General features: G+C 39.4%; 1 protein-coding gene across 1 annotated transcript; it reads left to right on the plus strand.

The window, feature by feature from the left end:
* Positions 1-67: 67 nt before the first annotated feature.
* On the plus strand, positions 68-23,138 carry LOC119780686 (hydroxysteroid 11-beta-dehydrogenase 1-like protein). Its single transcript, XM_038280802.1, has 9 exons — positions 68-230; positions 2,138-2,268; positions 4,830-5,033; positions 5,118-5,211; positions 20,575-20,705; positions 20,920-21,123; positions 21,214-21,307; positions 22,593-22,758; positions 22,855-23,138. Exons 1-9 carry the CDS (start codon positions 146-148, stop codon positions 23,036-23,038), a joined length of 1,293 nt encoding a protein of 430 aa, XP_038136730.1. The 5' UTR covers positions 68-145; the 3' UTR covers positions 23,039-23,138.
* Positions 23,139-27,495: the final 4,357 nt, after the last annotated feature.

The following is a 27,495-nucleotide window of genomic DNA, read 5'->3' on the forward strand; positions in this document are numbered from 1 at the left end:
AAATGGAGGAGGGGGGAGCGGGTTTGAGGAGGGTGGGGGACCTATTATATAATGGGCTGCTCAGAAGTGTGAAAGATTGTGAAAGCTTCTGCAGCTCAGAGAGATTTGTGAAAGAGTTGCCTGGAACTTGCAACAGGTTTGCAAAATGGGAAAAATTTTAACGTTTGTGATTGTGAGTGTTTTGGTTGCTTATTTAGCAATGCAGTGGGCTGCACCAAGATTCGACCCAGGTATGTTAAATCAAAAATAATCTGCTTCTTTTCTTGGTTTAGATCAAACCTGAAGTTTTAAGAAACATGTAGGAGTATCACTGTTAGTGGGTGATGATGAGAGTTGTTAATCCTGCAGATGATACCATGACCTAGTGCATAAAGAATCCTTCCAAATATTTGTCTAAAGTTAATGATTAAGGTATAGGCGCTGTTTTTATTTATGACTGAAAAACTGAAGCATAGAAATTTGAATTCAGTATGTTTATCCATTGTGTCTTTTACAAAATGCAAACCATACTGTTTAATAAATTACTCTATATAATGGACACAGCACCCTAAAAGTAGTCTTCAAATGTGCCATGACATATTTTAGGTGAATCATATAAATTTCCAAAACATAACATTGAGCTGTAGAAATGAAATGGTGAGTTAAAAAATAGTATTACGCCTAAAATATTATACAGCACTGAAAATATAGATCAGATCTTCATTAGAAGTGTATTCACAGCCCTGTTTTTATCGTTTATTTGTATACAGATAAATTATTTTGCATGGCAAGTGTTGATTTGAAAACAAGGGGGTCCCATAGAACAGTGCACCTTATAAAAGATTTTTTCTAACGAATTAAGTCAGCTGTTACTGATGAATTTGCTCTGATGAATTACAAAGAAAAAAATGAGTGCATGCAAAGCATACGTCCTTATTGTTTTGCAAGAAATTCTTAGCTCAAAGGCTATAATCTAAACCAAATGTCTCAAACTCCAGTCATCGGTGGATCCTGATTCGCATTTTTTTATGTGCATCTGGAAGCCCTAGGTTAAATATTAGATTTTGAACCTCTTTTAGTAGATTTGCTGGAACAGGGACACGTAAAAACTGCAGAACACCATCACCCAAATACTGCTAAATGAGGTTCTGTTGTGAAAAATAAAACACATCCTGTCTGATTTTTTAAATATTAGTCAGGCATGCTCTAAAATCCATTGCATTGATAGTCCAAGGTTCTCAAATTGTACATTTTTCCAAACTCAAATACAGATTTAAATATGAAGGCTGTTTGATTTACAGTCCATATATGAAATTCCTTGGAAGTTCTTAAATGTATGGTTTAACTATTAGTCACATTTGTCAACTTTATATACAATATCAACACTTGTTCTATTTGTTGGCTTGCATATGAACTATGCAAACACAATTATTCAACTGTATTGGTGATCATATGCTGAAAATGCCTTTTGCTCTGCCTTGGATAAAAAAGAAATAGGCATTAAAATAATGGTTATGAGATTTTAATGAGTGCTTTGGGATATCTAGCAAAATAATCTTTAACTGTTTCAGCAGATAATCTGCTTTTCCACAGGGGAATAAACAGAAAGAATGCAGCATTCATTCGGCCCAGAAAGACACACTGTACAGTAGATTTTACACAAATATTCACTTGATTTCACTACAGTTGAAAGCACTGTGTTAATATCTTTGGGTGTGGCATGTAATCTTTTAAGCAACTGCATCATTTAAAGGTCAGGGTAGACATTTCTTTTGTACTGAGTCATTTGAGCTCCAATCAGCGTGAAACAACCAGAGAGGGACTTTGATTGGGTTTATGGTTTTTAGAGTGTCCCATAAAAATAAGAGGTATTCCCAACGAAAAAGCTATGGTAGACTGAGTTAACCTATATATTCTTTGCATGCAAAACTATACAACGAAAAGTAGACTGCATATAAGAGCTACATGTTATGCTGTTGTAGAAATTTCTAAGAACTTGAATATACACACACACATATATATATATATATATATATATATATATATATATATATATATATATATATATGCCACAAATAACAATATGTTCTGTGCTTGTTTGAATATTTCTAATATTGGATATATATGTATTTTGAAAATTCTTGATTTTTTTTCTTAGAATCTCTCAAAGGTGCCAGAGTGTTGGTGACTGGAGCCAGTACAGGTATTGGTGAACAAATTGCATATCATTATGCTCGCTTTGGAGCCCAGATTATTATCACAGCGAGGAGGGAGAAGGTTTTACAGCAGGTGAGGTTTGGCAAACTTGTTTCATTCTGTCTATTGTTGCCAGTTGTCTGCAAACAGGTTATAATATGTAGTGTCAGGTAGCATAACAATCAATTTTTACTGAATGTGGAGGGGAAGAACCAAACACCAGTTTTCCAACACACTGACTTTATCATCCTCATTAGATCCATGAACAGGAAAATGTCCACACTCATATCTACTAATCTTATCAATTAGTAAACCTTTTCCATGATAGCATGCTTAATCAGCATCGTTTATCTTTTTCTTCTTTCCCTATCGCTGTCTTTGCTCCTTACTCGATTATTTATTACTATTTCTTCTCATCCTTCTAACTTGTTGTATTCATAGTCCTTGCATCCCTACACACTTTTATTCTTCATATCAGGGGGTTCCCTGTAATATGTACGAAATATGTAGATGTATCTTTTTTTTTTTATTTAAAACACAATTTGAACATCAAATATACCATTTACTTATAAAACTCAAAACTGAATTATTAAATTAAAGAATATAAAACACATTAAATGATTATATGTCATTTAGAATAAAAAAAAGAATATAATATATATCTATAAATAAATATAGAGAGAAGCAATTATATTGCTTCGTAGGGGGTCAACGGCTGTTGCATTAATATTTTGGGAGCTCCCGCTTTATATCCTGATATTCCTTCATTAATCTCTGCCCTCAACCCAGTAACCATCTTTAGCTTTCTTTAACCAATCTCAATCATTCCCCCTCACTTCCTCATTCATCAGTACTTTTTGTCTAATTCTTCCTTATCTGCATTCCTCTTCACCAGTGATTCCCAAACATTTTGACTTGTACCCCTTTGGGCATTTTGTCTTACCATGGGTACCAGTCTCATTTAAAAGTATTGATGATTGTCCAAAAGTGGAACATACAATAACTGATTATAAAATAAAAACTGTTTTACTCCATATTTTAACTTGAGAATTTAATTATTGGGCATTTTATTGTTTCCATCTCAAATAAAAAAACAACATAAACATGTTGCCTGGAAGTTAGTAAGGAATTGAAATAAATACAAAATAAAATCCTATTATAAACCTGTATTTATAAAACTGGAGCTCCTCTGAGTAACTCGATGAATTGGGAATAAAATACAGAACAAAAATTATAGTTCTAATTCATTTTACGTTGTTTTCATCAAAACACCTAAGCTGCTTTTATGAGCTCTGTGGCTCATTGTGAAAAACAGCTGATCCCAGGCTGTTCTCTACATCCAGTCTCTTCCTCTGCTTGATTTTGATGTGTCACAGCTGAAGGTGAACTCAAACACATAAGAAAAACCTACTTTTTGGTTGATAAAAGGTTGTTTATTTTTTCAGCTGGGTCCTCACAAAGCAAAACAGATCCCAGCCCTATTTTATTTTACTACCTAAGAAACTAAATATTTTCATGTACCCCTTGCAATGCACTCACTGACCACTAGGAGTACGAATACCCCCTGGTTGGGAACCACTGCTCTATTACATTACAATTTTCTTCTCATACTGCTAACTTTTTCAGGTATCATTGCTACAGTTTCTAATCCAACATATTCTACATCCACCTTTATTTTCACCCATTTTTATCTCTTATCCCATTTTCAGGATTCCGGATCTATGTTTTCAAAACCTTCTAATCTCTTCATTTATCTTAATTTACCCCTTTTTGTCCTGAATCCTTTCTTCCCTTCTTATCACTTATTCGTACCCGTTTTCGTTCCATGTCCAACCATCCATTGTCTTCAGATTTTTCCATAATCTGATTACCAGGGTAACAGAACCAGGAGGGGATCCTAGATTATCAGCTCCTGACAAAACACGCGAGTCCTTCTGAAGGTTTATTAGGGGGCTTCCTGGACCTTCATCCAAACCTATCATCCTCATCATCATTCAAAACTCCTCATATTTTTTTCCATTTTAATTGTTCATCTCATTCATTTTCCTAAATCAGCTTCATCATCACTACAGCTTTAATTCCACTTATCCTGCCTTAATTTCACCCATCCATCCATTTTCTGACACGCTTGATCCCAAGTGCGGTTGCGAGGAGAGCTGGTGCCTATCTCCAGCTGTCTTAAGGGCGGGGTACACACTGGATGGGTTGCCAGTCCATCGCAGGGCAACACAGAGACAAACAACCATTCATGCACGCTCACACCTAAGGAGAATTTAGAGAAGCCATGAATTTAGCTTGCGAGGAACCGGAGTACCCGGAAAGAGACCCCCGAGAGAACCCACGCACGCTCAACGAGAACATGCAAAGTCCATGCAGAAAGACTCCCGGCTGGGAAGGAACTGCACCACTGAGCAGCCCGCCTTAATTTCATAATCTCCTAATTTGTTTCTAATTTCCTAATGCTACCTGCAGGACGTTCTTACTTACAATTGCTATCCCAACCCATCGCAGTCATCTAGTTCATGTCCATGCTATCTTACATTTAAAGCACTGAATTACAACTAAATGCTTTGTAAAAATAACCTGCATTCAGCTGTTGTTTCCAGTTGTCCTGTTAATCTGTTCTATCAAACTTTTCTCCTTGTGTTTCATAGGTAGCTGAGAAGTGTCTAAGTCTGGGAGCCCAGAAAGCTTTTTATATAGCAGCAGACATGGCCAGTGAATCTGACCCTGACAAGGTGGTTGATTTTGCTCTGGAGAAACTGGGAGGTTTGGACTACTTGGTTCTAAACCACATTGGCCCGACTCCCTTTGGCGTGTGGGAGGGAGATGTGGAACATACCAGGTGGTTAATGAAGGTAATGGATCACTTAGACAGTCTCCCTGTGCGTACAATCAGGGGATTGCCCTGATGTTTTATTATGTGTTTTTGTGTTTTAAAGGTAAATTTCTTCAGCTACACTCAGATGGCCTGGAGAGCTTTGCCCTCTCTTGAGCAAAGTAAAGGATCTTTGGTGGTTGTTTCATCACTATTAGGTAAGTTTCTATCAGTATTGTAATTACACCTAAGCTATGAAACATAGATGGTATTTATATATAAACAACTTTAACACTTATTTTTCCAGTCACTGGCTGGAAAAATAAGGGAAAAATCCTTATCCCCACACCCATAAAGGCTTGTTTAAAAAAATGTCATATTCCAAACTCATATTGCCATTTAAGCTCAAGCTGATCATAAAAGAGCTATTTTTAATATCCATAATTTAATGGCACATTTGTCTTTGGTTTGCAGCTAAAATGACAAGTCCTTTCACTTTACCATACACCTCAACAAAGTTTGCATTAAATGGATTCTTTGGGTCCCTTAATCATGAACTGGCAATGAAGAAGAGCAATGTTTCCATCTCAATATGCACACTGGGACTCATTGACACTGAATCAGCTATGGAAAAAGTCAGGTTTGTGAAATATGTTACTATGCTGTGTACACAAGGGATTGTTGGGAAAAACATCAGTTGTACTTGAGTTAATGTCCACAGTAACATGCTGTGTTTTTCCTTATCTCAGGGGCGTCACAAAGATACCAGCCTATCCTGCCACAGACGCTGCTTTAAACATCGTCATTGCAGGAGCAACAAGACAGCCGGACCTTTACTACCCTTCGTTTACATATGTTGTGACTGTATTCAAAGAGATGTTTCCTTCGACAACAAACTACATCATCCAGAACTCCTACAATTATGTTCCATAAAAAAAATATGTGACAGAAGTGCTGTCATATTGTGCTGGTTGTTGGAGGGATACTGCTCTTTCTTCCTCCATTTACATGTTAAAAATGACACAATGATTGCAGATTCACTGCATGAAAAGTGAGATTTTCGTCCCCGTAAACCCCCGTAAACTCCCGCAGATCTGCCTGATTTTCGTCAGTTTCCGACAATTTGCAACCCGTGCTTGTCCGCGTTTGTCGTGCCACAAATTGTCGAAAACGTACCGTGACGTATGTGGAGAGCGATCAGCTGTACTAATGGCCCTAATTAGCATATGAATGCAGCAAACCCGCGCGGCTGGCCAGGTCTGGCTTGAATAACCTTCTCAGTATTGGCTGAAACCACTATTCTCAAACAAATCAAATCGCTCGTGATTGGCAGCAAAACCACACGTGGCCACGCCAGGCTTTAATTTTCTTACTGAGTATTGGACGGAACCACTTCTTTTTAAACTAGTTAAGTCGCTCGTGATTGGTTGGCATATATATATATATTTACATATATATATTTATTCATATATATATATATATATTTATTTATTCATTCATATATTTATTCATTCATATGGTGTGTATTTATGTTATCCTACACTACTACACAATTATTATGCTACCATCAAGGACATGAATGAATTTATACAGGAAATGAACATTTGCCAGGAAGCTGTTTATGCAAAGAAAGAGCTTTATTGAAACACACACAACTATATACAACGCGTATCCAAACACATGCGTTTCTAAAAATTAAAAGTCCGTGAACGGTCCGTTTGCTTCCTCGGGGTTGGAGGTAACAGGCAGCATTCCCTCCGAGGCAGGTCCGATGTGCAGACGCCTACTGTGCGTGGCCCTGGACTTCGGCATCGCTTCTAACCGGGACTGCAGCTTAACACAGAGTTCAGTGAGATCCGGCCTACGAAATGGCGGCGACCGTACAATCCATCCAGAGACACCACCGAGGAAGGCGGACTTCCAGAGTTCCACTTCCTCATCTGCTAGCACACTCTGCCTCGCTTTCAGCAGCTAAAAAAAAAACAATGAATCAGCGCACTGCGTATGGACACAACACATCTATTAATGCACCTGAAAAATAGTCACCAAATAAAGTCTTACCCTCTTTCTTCTGGCCCGACTCCGAGCAGATAGCCTCCGCATGCAACGTGTGGCTGGCAGCGTATATCTGAAGCTCCTGCGTACCGTCTGAAAATACGTGTTACAGGCAGCTGGAAAACAATTAAATGAGAGTGGTATAAATAAAAAATCAAACGCAAGTCACAGTAACAAGGAAGGAGAAAACATTAAAACAAGTCACTTACACACAATGTCGTCTTTATCATCATCGTGCAAATCTGGACTTGCTGATTATGGCTCCGAGCAAAAAGGAGGTCTGTGAAAACAAAATGTTAAGCTATGATCGGTATCCATTACCTTTTACCGCAGAATGAAAGCATATTCTTTAAATCTTACCCTTGCTCCGGTTCATAGCGCCTGCAATTAGTCTCCGAGTTGTTAAGACGGCGTACTGCTTCCTGTAATCACAAAAAATGCACTTTAATAAAGCTTGTTCTTGCAAGGCTAGGGTAGATAGGCTAATAGCTAGGCTGCTATTAGCCATAGCTCAGGCTAGGCCGCTTTTAGCTTAGCAGGCAGTAATCGAACATATATTTACCGCTAGCATCTCTTCTTTGAGTTCGTCTTGTTCGATGCAGAGTCGCCATCGCGTCCAAGAGGAGTTTTACCCCGAAATCCCACATACTCCGTCTGCGCTCCACTCCGCTGCGCTCCAGACCGCCTGCACAAAGCAAAGCCTACAGCCGCCGCTGTGGCTCCGTCCCCTCCGCTCTGAGTTCCTTGGAGATCATAGAGGGCATGCGCCAGATGAACCAGGGTTCTTCTTCTTCTTCTAATGGGGTTTTATGGCGGTTGGCAGACTTGTGAATTGTGCATTACCGCCACCAACTGATATGGAGTAAAGCAAGAAAACAGAAAACGATTCACCCCCCCCCCCCCCCCCCAAAAAAAAAAAAAAAAAAAAAAAAAAAAAAAAAAAAAAAAAAACCTGTGTAACTTAAACCAACATAATACTAAATCACATTTGCCCATATAATTTTTAATTTACTCTAGGTCATCTTAACTCTGCCAGTTTCTGATGGTCCCATCGGTCCTCCCATCATACTTCCAACCATCTCCCAGTTCAAATCTTTAATGTCCAGATATTTTTCTGCAGCCTTCACTATTATTTTGATTTTTTCCGTTTTTTTTTGTTGTCTGTGCAGTACAATTAATTACTTCTACCATGAAAAGAACAAAATTTGTCTTTTTAACAATAAGTGAGTCTTCATCAATTTTTTGATTCTCTAGAGGTTTGGAATTTGCCGTGTGTTGAACTGTAGGTTTGGGTTTTTCTGACTGAGATGGGATCCTTTTTGCAGCTTCAGCGTAGGTTATTCCGAGCTCAAATTTCATTTTTTTAATTTCCTCAGACCTTTTGCTTGCTTCACAGCCGCGATAGGCAGCAGTATGTTCTCCACCACAATTACAGCATTTTATTTTAGCTTCTTTTCCACATTTTCCGTACTCATGTTCTCCTGCACACCTTCCACACCTCTGTTTCCCTTTACAAACTGCTGCAATGTGACCGAATTTTTGGCATTTGAAACATCTCAATGGTGGAGGATTGTAGATTTTGACATTATAGCTTATGTAACCGATGAATACTTTGCTTGGTAATTGCTCTTCCTCAAATTTAATTAGCACTGATAAACTGTCAGATCTTTCTCCGTTTCTTGTTGTTTTTAACCGTTTTACTTCTTTTACTTTTGCACCGCTTATGTTTTCCAGAATCTCTTTTTCAGAAATTTTTAGAGGAACTCCTCCAATGACTCCCCTGCTGATCTTTTTGTTCTCCATTAGGCTGCACTGAACTCTTATCCCGTCAATTTTGTTGATCCGTATTGCTTTGCCTTGCTGGGCGCTGTCTCTGCAGTTAATTAGCAGGTCTCCACTGTACAGAATTCTGGCACCTCTGACTTCTCCGACAAGTTTATTGATGGTTTTTGTTAAGTGAACCGGATTCCAATTTGTAAAAGAGTCTGCCTGATTAACGACTTTGAATATGACTTTGAATTCATTTTGTTGTGCTGTGGAATGTATGGAATGATCATCACTGGATTGTTCTGAACTAGATTCCCCTTGAACTGATCTCTGTTTTTTCCGCTTTTTCTCATTTTTTGATGTTGCTATCTTCCAACCTTCATTGTCACTATTTCCCTCTTCCATCCCACAAGAATCGCTTCCTGTTTCCTCACTACTCACGGCCCAAGACATTTCTCCATAAGCAGCTTCAAAACACGCGCCATGCACCAAACGACCATCCACATGCAATCCTCCGGGGCCAATGAGAGAAGTCAACGGGGTTTCCTCGATGAACCAGGGTTTCCGTGGATCATTAAAAATAACTACAATTCATAATTCTTTTTTTAATCAAGGCCTTAATTGGCACTAAAATTAATTAAATATGTTTATCGTTGCATTTATGATTCTTTAATAAAAATGCTTCTAAAAACAATTTCGTCAGATATTATATCGCTATTAATTTGCGTGGAACTGTTTATAAAGCCGTATGTTCGGAAAGGAAGCTCGAGGCGGAGAAAAAGCTAGAGGATATATATATACGTATATATGTGTGTGTGTGTGTTTACATACATACAGGAGTCATGGAACTCTGCTTACAGCTCCTTCATATTTCATGTACACTAATAACTTGAGTACATGATTCTTGTTGATGGCATTAAAATCATTTCTAATAGCATTAAAATAGCATTAAATTAGAGTCACTCATTCCTGTATGAACCCTGTGAGCGCTTAATTTAATATGACATATTAAAAAAATCCCACCATCATCCAGCATATGTTCAGTTTCTGCCCAAATATATATATATATATATATATATATATATATATATATATATATATATATATATATATATATATATATATATATATATATATTTGTAGATTTTTGTAACAGAGATAAGGATAATTCAAAACTGCTTTTTTTTTTATGAACTTGTTCTCTACAACTTAGCATCTCTTTTCATTCCTGTAATAAGAAGTTTCTTTTAACTGGATTTGATTAAACTTTAAGTCCCTCGGTATAAAATAAATATTTTAATGGAGATGAGAAATCTGCTTCCTGGTTGGTGAATAACCAATAGTTTGGATCCAATCATTTAAATAAACGGTGTTAGTTTTTTTTTTTTTTTTTTTTTTTTAGATATTTATAAGAATTGTGCTATAATTTCTAGTCACCGATCTGTTGCTGCTATATTTTAATTTGACGAACCGGAATTTGTCGATGTTCTTTTTCCTGTTTGGTGCAATTGCAATTGCGGATCTTGACCTGGCCGGACCTTATGACCACAGTGTACCAATCTTCTGATGGCTACTTCCAACAGGATAATGCGCCATGTTATAAAGTAAATCATCTCAGACTCATTTCTTGAAACTTTTCCACTTAAGTTATTGTGAATTGAGCATATTGACAGACAATATTTTATTTTGAATCTTAAATGCAAATTTTTTTTAAAAAATAATTACTGCTCTAAATGTATTGCTCTGTCAGCTAAAGATCTGTTTTGGTCTCTATACTTTAATTAAATAAATCAATTCAAGCTAAAATGTGAGAGGCTAGAGGCTATACTAGCTGATACTAGCCTGATCTCTTTGTATCAGAGATTTTCTTCCTCAGAAAGATGTCACTTGGGGTAAAACCCCCCCTGCAACCCTGGTTTGCATTTGTATAGCTCACAGCATGTTCATTTACATGTTAAAGCCTCCCCTAGAATTCCATGGGGGGGAGGCATGGGGGGAACACTACCTAAGAAATTCCACGTCAATTTCTGACAATTTACGGGAGTTTTCGACGAAGCCTGCAAATTGCCGTAAACTGCCGCTAACCTGAAGTTCCACGACAATCTACAGTGCCGTATATTGACGAAAATCCCACTTTTCATGCAGTGATTGCTACACAAGCCGCAAGTTACAAAAAAATAATAGAGCATAAAACAAAACAATAGCTGGCATATGTAGATCTCAAGGCACGCTTGCTGAATGCACTCTTATGAATTAGCCCATGCACAGATCGGCCAATGCATACAAAAAAAAAATGTCAATGTCGACCGACTGATTTATCCGTCTTGCAGATGATACCATTGGAAATATATGACAACACATGAGGGCAGCATGCAATAGGATAAACTAGAAAGCTACCCATGTTTATCCCCCGTTTGCACATTGTTTTTCTTATCCTTTAATTAAATAGTAAGATACAGAAGTGCAAAAAGCATTTAAACTCGTTAATTTCTAGGTTTTAACAAAAAATTGTACATTGCATCTGTTCACTTAGTTCTTTAAATATTTACTCTAACATGATGATTAGCAAAAACATAAAAAGACATTAAAGTCTGCTAAAAAACAGATTTCAACCTCAACAGACAATTGGAGAACAGAATATGATGTATACAGACTAACATAACTCCAACTAGTTTATTTTATATGTGATTTTTAGCAGAGGTGGATGAAGCTCCAGGTTTGTTGAACTTTGATCATTAAGTGCTAATTTCATCTTTTACTTTCTTTTATTTTGAACAGATTTTTTATTTTTTTTTAATCATTAAGTTTTAAAAGTGGCACTTGGAATCAAGCAATGATTCTTTAATTTCTTTGTGGCACAGGCACTGTTATTGCAATTTAAGTGATTATAAATCATATTTAATTATTTAGTTAGAATAACATGAATTTGAAGTAATTTATCTTGAAGGCTTTGGATACATCTTGGTACAGCATCGCCCTCTACAGATAAAATTAAGGTTCTAGCCTACATTAGCTTAAATAAAAATAAAAAAACATTTACCAAACCATACCAAAATACTTTGTTAATTATTAATACTGTAACTTTTTATTTCCCTTTGATCATTATAACAGTAATAAATCATGCTATGAATAAAATCCTGACCATCAGAACATAAAACTGTTATTTTTAAATTCTCCACACAAAGTATAATTTGTTTTATTTTGTTCCTGACTTTATTTGTTATCTATTATTATTGTTGTCCTAATTTGCTTAGCCTCGTATCACCAAGATAATCACATTTTTACCACTATTGAATTAGGATATTTTCTTGCTGTTTTTTCATTGGGGCCACTGCTAATCTTGTTGTAAACCAGAGTTATATTTAAAAAGGAAAGGAAAATAAGTATTTGAACAACCTGCTATTTTGCAAGTTCTTCCATTTTGAAATCATGGAAGGTTCTGAAATTGTCATCATAGGTGCATGTCCACTGTGAGAGACATAATCTAAAAAACAAAGTCAAGAAATCACAATATATGATTTTTTTTAACTATTTATTTGTAAGACACAGCTGCAAATAAGTATCTAAACACCAGAGAAAATCAATGTTAATATTTGGTACAGTAGCCTTTGTTTACAATTACAGAGGTTAAACATTTTCTGTAGTTTTTCACCAGGTTTGCACACATTGCAGGAGGGATTTTGGCCCACTCTTTCACACAGAGCTTCTCTAGATCAGTCAGGTTTCTGGATGTCGCTGAAAAACACAGTTTTAGCTCCCTTCAAAGACTCTCTATGGGGTTTAGGTATGGACACTGGCTAGGCCACACCAGAACCTTGATTATTTTCCTACAGAGCCACTCCTTGGTTATCCTGGCTGTGTGCTTCGGGTCATTGTCATGTTGGACGACCCAGCCTCGACCCATTTTCAATGCTCTGAGGGAAGGAGGTTGTTCCCCCAAATGTCACCATGGTAATCCTCTCCTTAATACAGTGCAGTCGCCCTGTCCCATGTGCATCCTCTGGCCTATTCCACCACCAGTGAGGTCCCTATAGGGAAGACTACTCTATACATCAGAGGATGCCATCTCTTTTGCCGGGGTCCGAGCCCCCCATAACTTATTACCCTCATGTCAATAAAAGCCTTCTAATTATAACTTTTCGTGAGTGTCTCCAGGTAAGATTGCTCTTGAGCGTGTGCATGCATTTTTGTCTCTATGTTTCCCTGTGATAGACTGCCGACCTGTCCAGGGTGTACCTTTACCTTTACACTGCTGGAGATACACACCAGGCTCTTGATCCTTAAGGACAAAGTGACTGATTTAATAATCTTTGCATTGGTTTACCCAACTAATATAAGCTAACGTGTTGTTAATGTATGTTGTTAATGTATGATATTCCCACATGTCAGAAAAATTATGATAATAGAAACAGAACAAAATAAATATAACTTCTCTCAAGTGTGTGCTTGTAATAGGAGCATTGGACTCACTGCAAAACATATAGACGTGCTCTTAAAGCGAGACTCACACATTTAGGTTGTTAAAAAAGAAGGATTTCAGTCAGCCAAGGTGAGCTATTCCTTTCTTTGGAAGGAGAAGAGCCTTAATATGCATTATAATGGCTTCAATATCATTGTTATCAGTCATATTTTATGGGTATAATTAATAAATTAATCATGTTTTGTCACACATGATCTGTATCATTACCAAATTGAATGAATCGTTCCTTAGCACGAGGCGCATCTCCAGTAAGAATTTAGTTTAAATGTTTTTTAAGCCATCCTGTAGACAGATAGACAGACAAACACACAAACTTTCCTAAAAACATAACCTCTTTGGCGGAGGCAATTATATAGATTTTCTTTTTAAAGTTTAAAAAACATAAATTCTTAATCAGAAAATATTATGCCTGTAAGTCTGTGGTGAGTTTGAACTACAGTCACTTTATTCAGCCACGCCTCCAAGGCCCCTCCTTAGTGGCACCACTGATAGGAAGCAGAAATAAAGTTTCCTTTACAGTTACAGTATTTTAATCATGTCCAGTTCCACATTTCAGACTCAGCTCTTCAGTAATCCATAACATATTGCTTTTATGATGTTTTTTGCATTTTTTAAATTTTTTTTTTATATACGTATTTACCCATCACTCCTACATTGTTATTTAGGCCACTGAGGGGCAGGTAACGTAAAAAAAAAAAAATATATATATATTTTTGAAATCGCTTTCCACAAAATATTTCAATGTTAACACCCTAAGACCTGATGCATGTCAACAATTTCAGAATTTGTTTTCCACCCACCAGGCCCCACCTAGGTCCACTTAGAGCCTATAAAAGAGAGAGAACAAAGAAAAAATACATTTAAAAATCTGCAACATTTTGCTTATGCTCCAAGCAGTACCAAAACACAGATCCAGAGTTAACAGTTCAAAAGTCTGAGTTGGTTTACAGACTGTTAAAATTTAAACCACATTCAGATGCTTATCAAAGATCACCATTGTCAGCCCTCCTTCTGGCCACTTTCCATTTAACGCAAGCTGTCTGATCTGACCACCGTTTCTAACCAATCATACACCACTCAAGAAAAAAAACAGAGTCACACAAATATCTATGTTTAATTTCAAAGAATATATATATATATATATATATATATATATATATATATATATATATATATATATATATATATATATATATATATATATATATATATATATATATATATATTTGTATAAATATAACTTGGTTAATATTTTCCGCACAAACAACAAAGCCAAACAAATACTGATGAAAACATATCAGAGATTGCTGTTTAATTCATTTGTTTTGGGAGACATAATCAGCCTTTTTTCACAAGTTTTCACAGAACATGAATAGGAAGGAGGGGCAGATTCTAGTCAAATGGGACTCTGTTTTACAGGCCACACCTCCTTAGAGTCCGGAAAAAGGGGGAAAACAGGAAGGGTGTGAAACAGACGCATTATTATGGTGCCTTACGTGCAAGCTGAAACACACACACACTAACTGCATAGAGTCTGACTTTATCAAGTTTACAGAATGGGAGCGTTTTTAAAAATCTTGATTCTTAGCATTAGTGTTGCTTACATAGCTGTGAAGTGGACTGGGCCAAGTTTTGATCCAGGTAAGTTAAACAAATGCATTAGGCTTTACTTTCTACTGTATAACTTTTTCTCATTAACTTTAGAGTATGGTGATATAATTACAGCACAGGGGCACATACATTTACACCATGATGGTTGATGTCAAATCATCTGGTAAATTAGGGGACAAAGACTCTGAAGTAAATAAGGTAACAAATACAGACTGTAAAGTTTAATTAGCAACACACTGTAAAGGTAAATGTAGTGTTGAATACAGACTGTAAAGGTTAATATGGCAATTAAAACAGACTATAAAAGTATTTATAGCAGGGCTGCAACAATAAATTGATTATTAAATTAGTCATAAACTAATTTGAGAATCGATTAATGTATAGAACCAATTAGAGCTGCAATTATATATAAAAAAAAAATAATAAAAATATGGCATTAAAGATAAAACACTTTCATCTGTCAATATTCTCTATTCAGAACTCCTTAATTGGAAAAGTTTTAGTTTCACCTGGTTTGATTCTGTCAAAAATCTTCTTTAAGGAACCTTTTGCAATCTGATTATTAATTGATTCTTTGAAAAAAATAAATGAGACATTAATCGACGAGCAAAAATAATTGTTCACTGCAGCCCTAAAATTCAGTATTGAATACAGACTATAAAGGTAAGTATTTAATTGAATACATGCTGTAAATCTTAATATGGTAATGCACACAAATTATAAAAAGGTAGAAATGTTCAACATTAGTGTTAATTGAGTTAATATGACATTAAGGCGAATAAGGAAAATGACCATGGTGTCAGTGGGCTTGATTGGTCAGCGAACTAAGCTGACCTAAACCCCATAGATAATATTTGGAGTATTGTCAAGAGGAAGAGGAGAAACACCAGAGCTCACACTGCAGGCGACTAAAATGCTGTGAAGATTGCAAGTACACCTTCTGTTTCAATTTAACAGACTGCATGCCACAGAGTATAGATTCATGCAAAAAAGATCCTTAAACAAAGTAGTGAGTGCATATACTGCACATATAGTTTCAACTTGTCTATGTATATTAATTATAATCCAAATTAACTAATATGACAAACACAAATAAATAGCTGTAACAAAAAATTACACTAGTTATAAATAGAAAATATTTTCAATGGACTTTCTTTTTATGCAACGCTATTATCCTCTTTTTTTTTCCCTTTTTTGTGATATTCTTGAAAAAAAAAACATTAGGTTACATTGTCAATGCAATGTGCTTTACTAATATGCCTTTTTAATATCTAAAAGAGAGGACTGATTTACCTCTGCTGCTTCTATCTACAGCTACTGTCACATATAGTTGATACAGCTGCACATAAACACCTAATAACTTTACAGTGTCTCCATAAAAAAACGACTTTTTTTATTAATTGCAATACAAAAATACCACTATTCCTGTCTAGAAATCTCAATATAAAATGTAAGAAAGCTGTTGACTTGATTTTAACAACTTCCGTAAGGTATTCGTTTGTTAAGCCAATAAGTGGGAATTGAACTGAAATGTAAATAATTTCAACCTATTTATCTGTACATATGTATAGGCTAGACATGCATCTAGTATGAGATTCTTACTGATTAAACTTTTGATTTTAAATAAACTGTGCTATACACTTTAACTGCTTATAATAAACACAAAATAATCAACAATTTTGCTACTAAAAAATATAAATCTTTCATTTCAACAAAACAAAATGTTATGTTTTGATTTAGAAAATTAGGCAAAATCAAAAATATTCATTTAAACACGTGATATATTTAGTAGCCGCTTGGAAGTGCTTATTGCACAGCCCTGTTGCTGTATCCACCCTGCATTAGGTTGACATGCTGTCTGTTTCTTAAAGACTTGCTGCACTACTGTGTGTGTCAACAATGGGTGGTTAGGTTGCTTAAGGACCCAGATGCAGAGCCGAGTGAAGCAAATGTAGTTCTGACAGGTTTAATTGAAGAACAAGGAAACAGAGGTAAAAATCCAGAAAACTAACTAAAAAGTTTAACAAACCAAAAACCATGGAGACATCAGGGGAAAAACGAGCCTATGAGCCACGGGGAGATGAGCTGAGTAGATGAGTACAGCATTGAGAAGTAACCAGCCCTGAGTGACTGCAGAGGTGGAGTATTTAAGGAGAAAAAAACAAAGGATGGACTAACAAGCTGAATGAGGAGCAGGTGTGGGTGGAACTGGCAAGAGGGAATCCAAGGGGAAAGAAAACAATCACAAGGGGGCAACAGAGAGTAACTAAAGAATGCTAGAATATTATGGAAAATAAAAACAAAACAACTGATAACAGAAAACTCACAGTCACAACAAATGAGAACCATAACAGTACCCCCCCCTGGGCGGAGGGGGAAACCAGGAAGGAGGGCAAGAAACCAAAAACAAAACAGAGTTCAAAAACAAAACAACCCACCCGGGGTGGGCGGAGGGGGAAACCAGGAAGGAGGGCAAGAAACCAAAAACAAAACAGAGTCCAAAAACAAAACAACCCACAAAAGGTGGGCGAGGGCAACCTAAGTTCTCTAGAGTTCAGCCGTGTGGCCAGGGAGGAGACAGAGTCTTTGGAGGCTGGCCGTGCGGCCGGAGGCGAGGACGAAAGTGGGCCTCTGGAGGCTGGCCATGTGGCCGGAGGCGAGGATGAAGGTGGGCCTCTGGAGGCCGGCCGTGCGGCCGGAGGCGAGGACGAACGAGGGCCTCTGGAGGCTGGCCGTGCGGCCGGAGGCGAGGACGAACGAGGGCCTCTGGAGGAGGCCGGCGGCGAAGAAGGACCCTTTGAGGACGCCCGCAACGTCGTCTCTGAAGAAGGGAGGCCTCAAGAGGAGGCCGCCGACGCCGTCTCAGAAGCAGCAGGAACCTTGGGGGGCGCCGTCTCAAACGCAGACACAGCAGGAACCTTGGGGGACGCCGTCTCAGACGCAGCAGGAACCTTGGGGGACGCCGACTGCGGCACTGGAACAGCCTCCGAGGGCGCCGCCGACTGCGGCACTGGAACAGCCTCCGAGGGGGCCGCCGACTGCGGCACTGGAACAGCCTCCGAGGAGGCTTGGAGCGCCGCTGAGGGGCCTTGGAGGCTTGGAGCGCTCGTTGAGTGGCCTTGGAGGCTTGGAGCGCCCGCTGAGCTTTAATTCAGAGATCCCTTTATTACTGTGCTCAGGGATATCTGGACGGCTCTGAGCGGGCTCAGGGGTCTCTGGCGCTAGGCTCAAAGGCCTGCTAATGGGCTCAGGGGTCTCTGGCGCTAGGCTCAAAGGCCCGCTAATGGGCTCAGGCGTCACAGGCACTGGGGAAACTGCCCCGCTAATGGGCTCAGGCGTCTCAGGAACTGGGGAAACTGCCCCGCTAATGGGCTCAGGCACTGGGGAAACTGGACTGCTAATGGGCTCTGGAGCCAGGGAAACTGGACCACTAATGGGCTCTGGAGCCAGGGAAACTGGACCGCTAATGGGGTCTGGAGCCAGGGAAACCCGACCTCTAATGGGGTCTGGATCCAGGGAAACCCGACCGCTAATGGGGTCTGGAGCCAGGGAAACCCGACCGCTAATGGGGTCTGGAGCCAGGGAAACCCGACCGCTAATGGGCTCTGGAGCCAGGGAAACCGGACTGCTAATGGGCTCTGGAGCCAGGGAAACCCGACCGCTAATGGGGTCTGGAGCCAGGGAAACCCGACCGCTAATGGGGTCTGGAGCCAGGGAAACCCGACCGCTAATGGGCTCTGGAGCCAGGGAAACCCGACCGCTAATGGGCTCTGGAGCCAGGGAAACCCGACCGCTAATGGGGTCTGGAGCCAGGGAAACTGGACCGCTAATGGGGTCTGGAGCCAGGGAAACTGGACCGCTGATGGGGTCTGGAGAAAGGCGATGCTTACGCCTGGAGGGAGCAGTTGGCAGAGGAGAGTCTGTAGAAGCTGAGGGAGAAGTGGAAGGAACTAATGGAGAAGTTGAGCAAGCAGCTGCTGCAGGTGATTGAGGTTGCCGTGGTGGATGTTTATTAAAAAGCTGAGCTAAAGCAGCCTTGTGATTCCACTCCACCTCTTCTAAAATGTCCAGAAACCCTAGGGATGACAGGAGAGTTGTTTGGGGGGTTAAAATCCTTTTAAGGTCGGCTGCAGCACATACCCGTCTCCAAGGAGGGCTGAGAGTGGCAATCCTGTCCAGTGTGAAACGACAGTTCTCCAGAAAGTGTGTCATGCTTCCTGCCAAGTTAGACTCTGCTGGGTCCATCCTGGCTGGTTCCTTCTGTCAACAATGGGTGGTGAGGTTGCTCGAGGACCCAATGCAGAAACGAGTGAAGCAAATGTAGTTCTGACAGGTTTAATTGAAGAACAAGGAAACAGGTAAAAATCCAGAAATCTAACTAAAAAGTTTAACAAACCAAAAACCATGGAGACATCAGGGGAAAAACGAGCCTGAGGAGCCACGGGGAGATGAGCTGAGTAGATGAGTACAGCATTGAGAAGGAAACAGCCCTGAGTGACTGCAGAGGTGGAGTATTTAAGGAGAACAAAACAAAGGATGGACTAACGAGCTGAATGAGGAGCAGGTGTGGGTGGAACTGGCAAGAGGGAATCTAAGGCGAAAGAAAACAATCACAAGGGGGCAACAGAGAGTAACTAAAGAATGCTAGACTATTATGGAAAATAAAAACAAAACAACTGATAACAGAAAACTCAGAGTCACAACAAATGAGAACCATAACAGTGTGACTCTTTGCTCCATACAGGTTAACACCAGGCACTCTAAACATTTTTAGGATTTTATTAAGATCTAGAAGATTTAAGCATCTCAGGGGTTTTAAATCATAAATAGAGTATGATGGAAAGTCTTTGTTGAATTAAACCATACCCTTTAACCTTTGGTATGCATTGTTAATTACTGACAGGTAGCCTATACACGAGTTAGCTATATGCTTTTAAGTAAAAAATTGATGATTCAATTAAAGAATTGAATTCTGCAATTGTTATTATTACAAAAAATAAATTTGTTTGATTTTAAACATAATTACTGCATTGAACAGAAAATTTCCCTGCAAACCAAACCGTAAGTTCCTTCACCTTAAGTTCCTGGGGGAAAAAAACATAATTGTAACGCTGACATTGAACCATCCATGATTCCTTTAGGAAAGCTAAGAATGAAGATCAATATAAATGAATCACACCTCAGCTTTCTTTTTATTGTTTCTAGATAATAAATATCTATACATTCACAATAGATCCAGATTGCTGAGCTGCAAGCACAGCTCAAGGTCAAAAAATGTTTTATACCCACAAATGTATATGGATGACAATAATACCATTCAACTTTAAAAACATGTCCATACCTGTCTACTCTGAAAGTCCAGAATCAAAACCATGTAGTTCTCATGCTCCACTAATCTGGAGGAAAAAAAAAAATCTGTAAAAGTGCTGAAACCCTAAGTGAACTCCTAACTGAAACATCATTACTTTAAGTTTTTAATCCAATTTTTCTTTCACTGCCTCTCCTTCCCCACTGCAATCTCTTTTCCTCTTTTCTTTTCTTATGTTTTGTTCACATAAAGCCCTTTGAGTTGTCATGTAACTGAAATGTGCTGAACAGATAAAAGTTCACATTCAACATTTACTAATAAAGTTTGCTTTTCTTCTTATACCCATTATTTTTATTTCAGCATCTCTCAAAGGTGCCAAGGTGTTGGTGACAGGAGCCAGTTCAGGCATCGGTGAACAAATGGCATATCATTATGCTCGCTTTGGAGCTCAGATTGTTATCACAGCAAGGAGGGAGAAGGTTTTAGAGCAGGTCAGTTCTCGTCTTTTTGCTCAGTTTTTTAGTACTACTGCTTATTTTGCTATATAATGCTGAAGTAAAATGAAAAATGCTTATTAAAAGCAAAAACGTAAATGAGATACATGGACAAAATATATATACCGGTAATAAAATATACATCAGATGCTTTCACAATAAATATGTTAGACTGTATTTTATGTGGAGTTTTTCTAATTTGTACTCCCAGGTTACTGAGAAGTGTTTGAGTCTGGGAGCCCAGAAAGCTCTCTTCATACCAGCAGACATGTCCTCTGAGTCGGACCCTGACAAAGTCATCGATTTTGCTGTGAAGAAACTGGGAGGCTTGGACTATCTGGTTCTCAACCACATTGGCGTGACTCGCTTTGCAATGTGGAATGGAGACGTGGATCATGTCAGGTGGCTCATGAAGGTAATGGAATCTTTTGATTGTTTAGCAGCGATTAAAAACCAAGAGGGTGCCCTGATGTTTCTTTTATCTCTCTTTCTGGGTTTTATAAAGCCCAATTTCTTCAGCTACATACAAATGGCCTGGAGGGCCTTGCCCACCTTGGAACAAAGTAAAGGCTCTTTGGTAATAGTGTCATCAATAGTAGGTAAGGTTCATTAACAGTTGTTACTCAATTAAAGGTATAGCGGAGGATTTCCCCAAGTTTTTGCAAAGAACTGCCCTCTCCACTTAAAAAAAAAATATGCACATGCACAACCCTATACCTGCTTACGAGAGGGAACACCTATTAATTGTGCGAGAGTCTGCACAAGCCCATTTCTCCTTGTGCATGCTCTGTTTAAGAGTTGCTGTTTGCATCACTCATAAAAGCCTGCTTTCCAAAAGAACATTTTTCCTCTTTGTCAGACTCCCCACTGTTAAGTGAGAATGAGGACAAGAACATAGGACGGCGTTACGTAAACATATCACCAGAATGATTGACAATAATTCACCTGGGAAAAGCACTTCCTCCACTATACCTTTAATTAACAAACTTTTGCTCAAATTTATAAGAGAATTTTCTGAGGTATTCATAAAGTTTGGTAATATATCTAGCACCAATAGAAAGTAACCAACCAGTATATAAGCAGATCAATTGCCATGTGTGAGAATTTTTGAGGTATATTAATGTTTTTTGGTGTTTCTGCGTATGTTAATGGCACATTAAATAAGAAATTGAGAAATGTCCTTTTTTCAAGAAGAAAATCATAATTTTGTTTTTACAATATGCCTAAAAAATATATAGAATTATTAGTTTCCTTTTTATTAAGTCTACATTAGGGCTGCAACTAACAATCTTTTTGTAAATCAATTAATCTGTCAATAATAATTAAAATTAATCAGATAACAAAAGGTTTCTTAAAGAAGACTTTGTATTAATTTAAACCAGGTGAAACTAAAATGTTTAAATTTGAGGAGTTCTGGATAGATTGATAGATAAAAAAAAATTATTTGAATGCAGAATGTTTATATATTTTTGTACATTTGTTGTATAGTTACTGCTCTATGTGGGTCGCTCTGTCAGCTAAAGGCCAGTTTTACAGTGTCCATACTCCAGTTAATGATTAATCTATTACTAAATTAGTTGACGATTATTCCAGTAATCGATTAATAAGTGTATATCCTCTAATTTTTAACAGCTTACTTACAGCAATAAATATATACTAAATGTCTATTTCAGGAAAACACAAAAAGCTGCTTTATTTAGAACTATAGCACCAATTCTCATTATATGTGAAAGAGTTTTAAACTAAAGACTCAGAGGAAGCCACAGACCTTTTCACCAAAATAACTTGACATCTATCTGTTGTTTTTTTTTTTTTTTTTTTAAGTAAGTTTTTTAAGTCTCAAGTACTCTGTAGTGTATTCAGGTATTTGTCTTTGGTTTGTAGGGAAAGTGAGCAATCCTTTTGTAGCCCCATACACTGCAACAAAAGCTGCCTTGAATGGATTCTTTGGCTCCCTCAGTCACGAACTTGCAATGAAGAAAAGCAACGTGTCCGTCTCGTTATGCACTCTCGGATTTATTGACACTGAATCAGCAGTGAACGCCGTCAAGTTTGTTAAAACCTTACAATACATATTCTAAGAAATTTTCCATTGTGAACTGTACCAGCTAGGTTTCATATCCTGTTTCTTTCTTTTGTTCTCCAGAGGAATCATTACGGCACCACCGTACCCTGCTTCAGAAGCTTCATTGAATATCATCATAACAGGAGCAACAAGGCAGCCGGAGCTGTTCTACCCCTGGTTCACATATGTCATGAATCTCATCAAAGACTGGTCCCCCTCCTTAACAAACCATCTCATCCGGAACTCCCTTAACTACAATCCATAGAAAACATGTTTATGATGACCCCCTCCTAAAAAAAAAGATTTCATATTCTATTCTAAAATGTACTTACATCTTACTCACAATCAACTGCACTTTAATTTAGTGTCCAAACCTTTTATTTTTTTTTAACAGTGTCCTGTCTGGCAATGTGGCAATAAGAATAATTGTCTTGATGCCAAAAAGAGCCCAATACATTTTACTTTTACAAGTGTAGCAGTATGGCAATTGCCATATTGCTCCACTTGTTTCATGCATACAAATTGCTTTATTATAATTATGCAGGGAGTTTTACAGTTTATATGGACACTGCAATGTAAATAGAGCAGAAAAACAGTAGAAGAAAGGGGAAAAAAAGGAGAAAAGATGAAAGAAAGAAGAGATAGAAAGGAGACAATGACAAAATATTTTCAGTCTGCTTCATCACCTGTAACTAAATGAAAAAAGAACAGCACAACCGAAAGACATGGTACGAGATATACAATAAAGCAACACCTTGAAACTATCGCTAAAGTAATATTATTAAGTCTGACATGTACTCTGTGTTACCTGAAGACATGAATGTGGGGTTTCTGTTTGGAAGTGAATCTCTAAGTACCTGGAGCCAAGCACCTGTAGTTGTTTGTGAGGGTGCACTTGTGCATGTAAAGTTTATCTATAGAAGAAAAATGCTCAATAGTGGTTGTGGAGAGCCGGAGAGGCACCCCCCCCCACCCCCAGAGCACTGAGTCCAGCGCTTGGAGACCCAAAGCCCCAGGCGCCCAAAGGGACCCCAAGAGTGAAGGCACCAAGGAGGGGCCAGCCCCGGAAATCAGACCCCCACCAAGGGAGGAGGAGAGACAGCCCCGAAGAAGCCCCCCAGCCACCGCCATGCCGGTGCCCCGGGGAGCCGCGGGGACAAGGCCGGCCACCCTGAAGTAGGGCCTGGTACCGAACACCTGCCCCCCCAAGGCACCGACCGAAACACCCTAGCCCCACAGAGCACCGAAACACGCCCCACCCCCCGGCACCAAACCCCGGCGACCGGCCGCAACACCCGACGTGACCGCACCACCCAGGAAAAACACACAGGCGGCCCGGGAGGCCCACGCGCATCCGCAGCGAACCGGCCGCGTGCGCCGCGGAACCTCCCCAAAACTCCCCCCAGGCTTAAAGCGCGGCCCCACCCCACCAAGACCGATGCCAACAGCGCGCAACGCAACACACCGCGCACAGAATTAACCCAAGAGCAGAAAAGCTGCCCGGCGCCCGACCGCAAGAAGAGCAGACCGCAGCCGGCGCAATCACTCCCCCCCAGCAGCGAACCACGCCGTTCCCCCACCGGATGAAGCCAGAGCAGCACAGTCGCGTCCCGCACCAGCCCCCGACACACGGCCGAAGCAGCTCCGCCACCCTGGCCCCCCGACGCGCGCCGGCCAGAAGCCACCCCCCACCCGCCCCGCAGCCACACCCGCCGCGATCAGCGGGAACAAAGCAGCTCCACCATGCCTCCAAGAGGGAAAACCCACCCGAAAACACAGCGCAGCCAGCCCATCCACACCGGCCCCCCAACACCACCCCCGCCTGAGCCGCCCAGACCCCCATACACCAGCGGCGCACCGCCAGCAGGACCCCCACCCAACGGGCCCGCCCGCCCCCCGAAAAAACGCTAAGCAGAAAAGCCCCCCACAATGTGTCCAAACCTTTTAGATCGCGCTTCCTGACCATCGTTTTTGTTTGTCAAATTCAAATCACAAGTGAACATGGTTTCAACACTGCTATCAAGCAGCAGTCATGGTATATCTGTACACATTTCAATGCTATGATTGGTAAGGAAAATACAGTTTGGCTTTTGTTGCAAAATACAAGCAAAGTTACACGCAAGAAATGAAAGAGGGAAAAAAATAGATTGGTGACAAAGAAATCAAAATAAACATTAAAACCGCGAGCGGTATTGACGGCCCTCGCAGCTCGCACCGCCTGGTATGTCGCGACCGCGGGAACCAAGCGACCGCTGGCTCCACGCTCCTTCCCAGCCTATTCTCCTGCTCTTCAGCCTATGCCTGCTGCTGCTTCCCCTCATCCTCTTCATCACCCTGTGCTGCTCCTCTTCATCCTCCTCTTTCTCCGCTCGGCCTATCGCGACCGCGGGAGGTGAGTGACCGCTGCCCCCTTGCTCCTTCCCAGCCAGCGGAAAAAGTGCCACGCTTCACTTCTGGACCAGCCGGAGACAACCACAGCTTTGGTCAGGAAGGGTTAAACTAGGGATAAAAGATAATATCTGGGGATGAATCTCATCTGTCAGATATTTGCTGTAGCAATCTCAGTTGGTGGGTCAAAAGTATATATTCAAAAGATGGAGAAACAGCACTGCCAAAACCCACGGTTAGCGGTATTACACCCTACTCAAAACAAAAAAAATCATTAAAAAATCCATAGTTTGCAATAAAATCCCCAAAAAAATCACAAATGTCAAGGAACACATCTTGCATGTCCTAGATTCTTTTTTAGGTGATTTATTAAATAATTCAAAGAAAGAAAAATCTTTAAACGTGAATGCCTTATACTGCGGCAGTTGAAAAATATATCCTGGCATTATCTGTCCACTTGACCAACTATTAGGCAAGAACGCAAACGTTTGAAAAATCAGAGTGACAGACTTTAAAGAAGCGCTTTGCTATTGTAACCAGCTTACAGCAGGCTTTGTAAAGAACGTATTTTTGAAAGTTTTAGCTCATTTGGATAAAAGGCTAACTTTATACACTTTTTTGAAAAGAGGTCCGTGATTTCACAACAGGGTGAAATGTAATTCAAAATGGCCGACTCTACTCAAAACAAAAAAATTCATTAAAAATCTATAGTTTGCAATAAAATCCCGAAAAAACTCACAAATGTCAAGGAACACATCTTGCATGTCCTAGATTTTTTTTAGATGATTTATTAAATAATTTAAAGAAAGAAAAATCTTTAAACTTGAATGCCATATACTGTGGCGGATGAAAACCCCATAAGATGCTCAAACATGCATAGATTCACGCCAAACTCGGCAGTCTTTTTTATAATCAAAGGATAAATAACTGTTCCAAATTTGGTTAGGATTGCTATAAAACTTTTTGAGATACAACAATTTCCTGTTAACACAAACTTTTGAAAAATCAGAGTGACGGACTTTTAAGAAGAGCTATGCTGTGTTTACCATCAAACAATTAGCGATTAGAGGAATATATTCCAAAAGTCGTAGCTCATTTGGGAAAACAACTGATTTTTTAGGAATATTTTAACATAGTGATTCTATTTTCATAAGGGTACTGTTTGATTCAAAATGGCCGACTTCATGAGAGGTTTAGACCATGGCTTCAATGAAACTTTTTGTAGGTGGAGAGCTCATACAGATGTGTGCCAAGTTTCATTATCCTAAGAATGAGCATGGCTAGGGGCTGAATTATTTCCTGGCATTATCTGTCCACTTGACCAACTATTAGGCGAGAACGCAAACTTTTGAAAAATCAGAGTGACGGACTTTAAAGAAGCGCTTTGCTATTGTAACCAGCTTACAGCAGGCCTTGTAAAGAACGTATTTTGAAAGTTTTAGCTCATTTGGATAAAAGGCTGATTTTATACAATTTTTTGAAAAAAGGTCAGTGCTTTCACAACAGAGTAAAATGAAATTCAAAATGGCCGACTTCCGGTGGGGTTTAGACCATGGGTCCAAGAGGCTTTTAGTTAGGGCCTGATGAGGTGCAAATGTGTTCAAAGTTTCAATATTCTAGGACTAAAAACGGCTTGGGGCTGGTGGTTTGAAGTTTGTTATTTCTAGGGGGCGCTGTAGGAAAATTAAGCCCCGCCCACAAAATATTGCTCTGGATTCCTGTTTGGAGTTGGACTAGGATCATCTCTTGTGATTTTGGTGCAGATCTGATTATAAATGAGGAAATGAGAGCCAATCGTATTTTCATGGCGAAACGCCTCACTTCGCCATGGCACCACGGCAACACCATTTGACTAAAGCTCTCTGTGCCTTAAACGAAGTTAGGACAACATGTTGTCTGTCTGCTGACACAGTTTTAGGTTGATGAGGTCAAGTAGGACAGAGAGGGACCATTCCAAGTAAAAAACGTGACTTCCGGTTCTCAGGGGGCGTGGCTTCAATTATGTAACAGTTTTAACATACAGTTTTGTTGGGAACCGAGAGAGGATTAATACTACCAGGTTTCGTGTCATTTCAGTTTCATATGTAAAAGTTATTGCATTTTGAAAATGTTGGCGAGTACGCCAACTTCGAGGCCTGGCCACACCCCTTTAAAATGCTGGAAAACTCAAAAAGTTTGATAAGTTTGGATCTCACATGCCTTATCTGCATACATGCCAAGTTTGAAGCCGATGGCTCACCGTCCCTAGGAGGAGTTCGCGAAAGTTCGACGTCAACAAAATTGAAAAAGTGCCAAAAATCGGCCTTTGAGCCAAAATGGCTGACTTCCTGTAGG

This window comes from Cyprinodon tularosa, unplaced genomic scaffold (assembly GCF_016077235.1).
Source record: "Cyprinodon tularosa strain WSP-4 unplaced genomic scaffold, ASM1607723v1 ctg164, whole genome shotgun sequence".
Classification (NCBI taxonomy): Eukaryota; Metazoa; Chordata; class Actinopteri; order Cyprinodontiformes; family Cyprinodontidae; genus Cyprinodon; species Cyprinodon tularosa.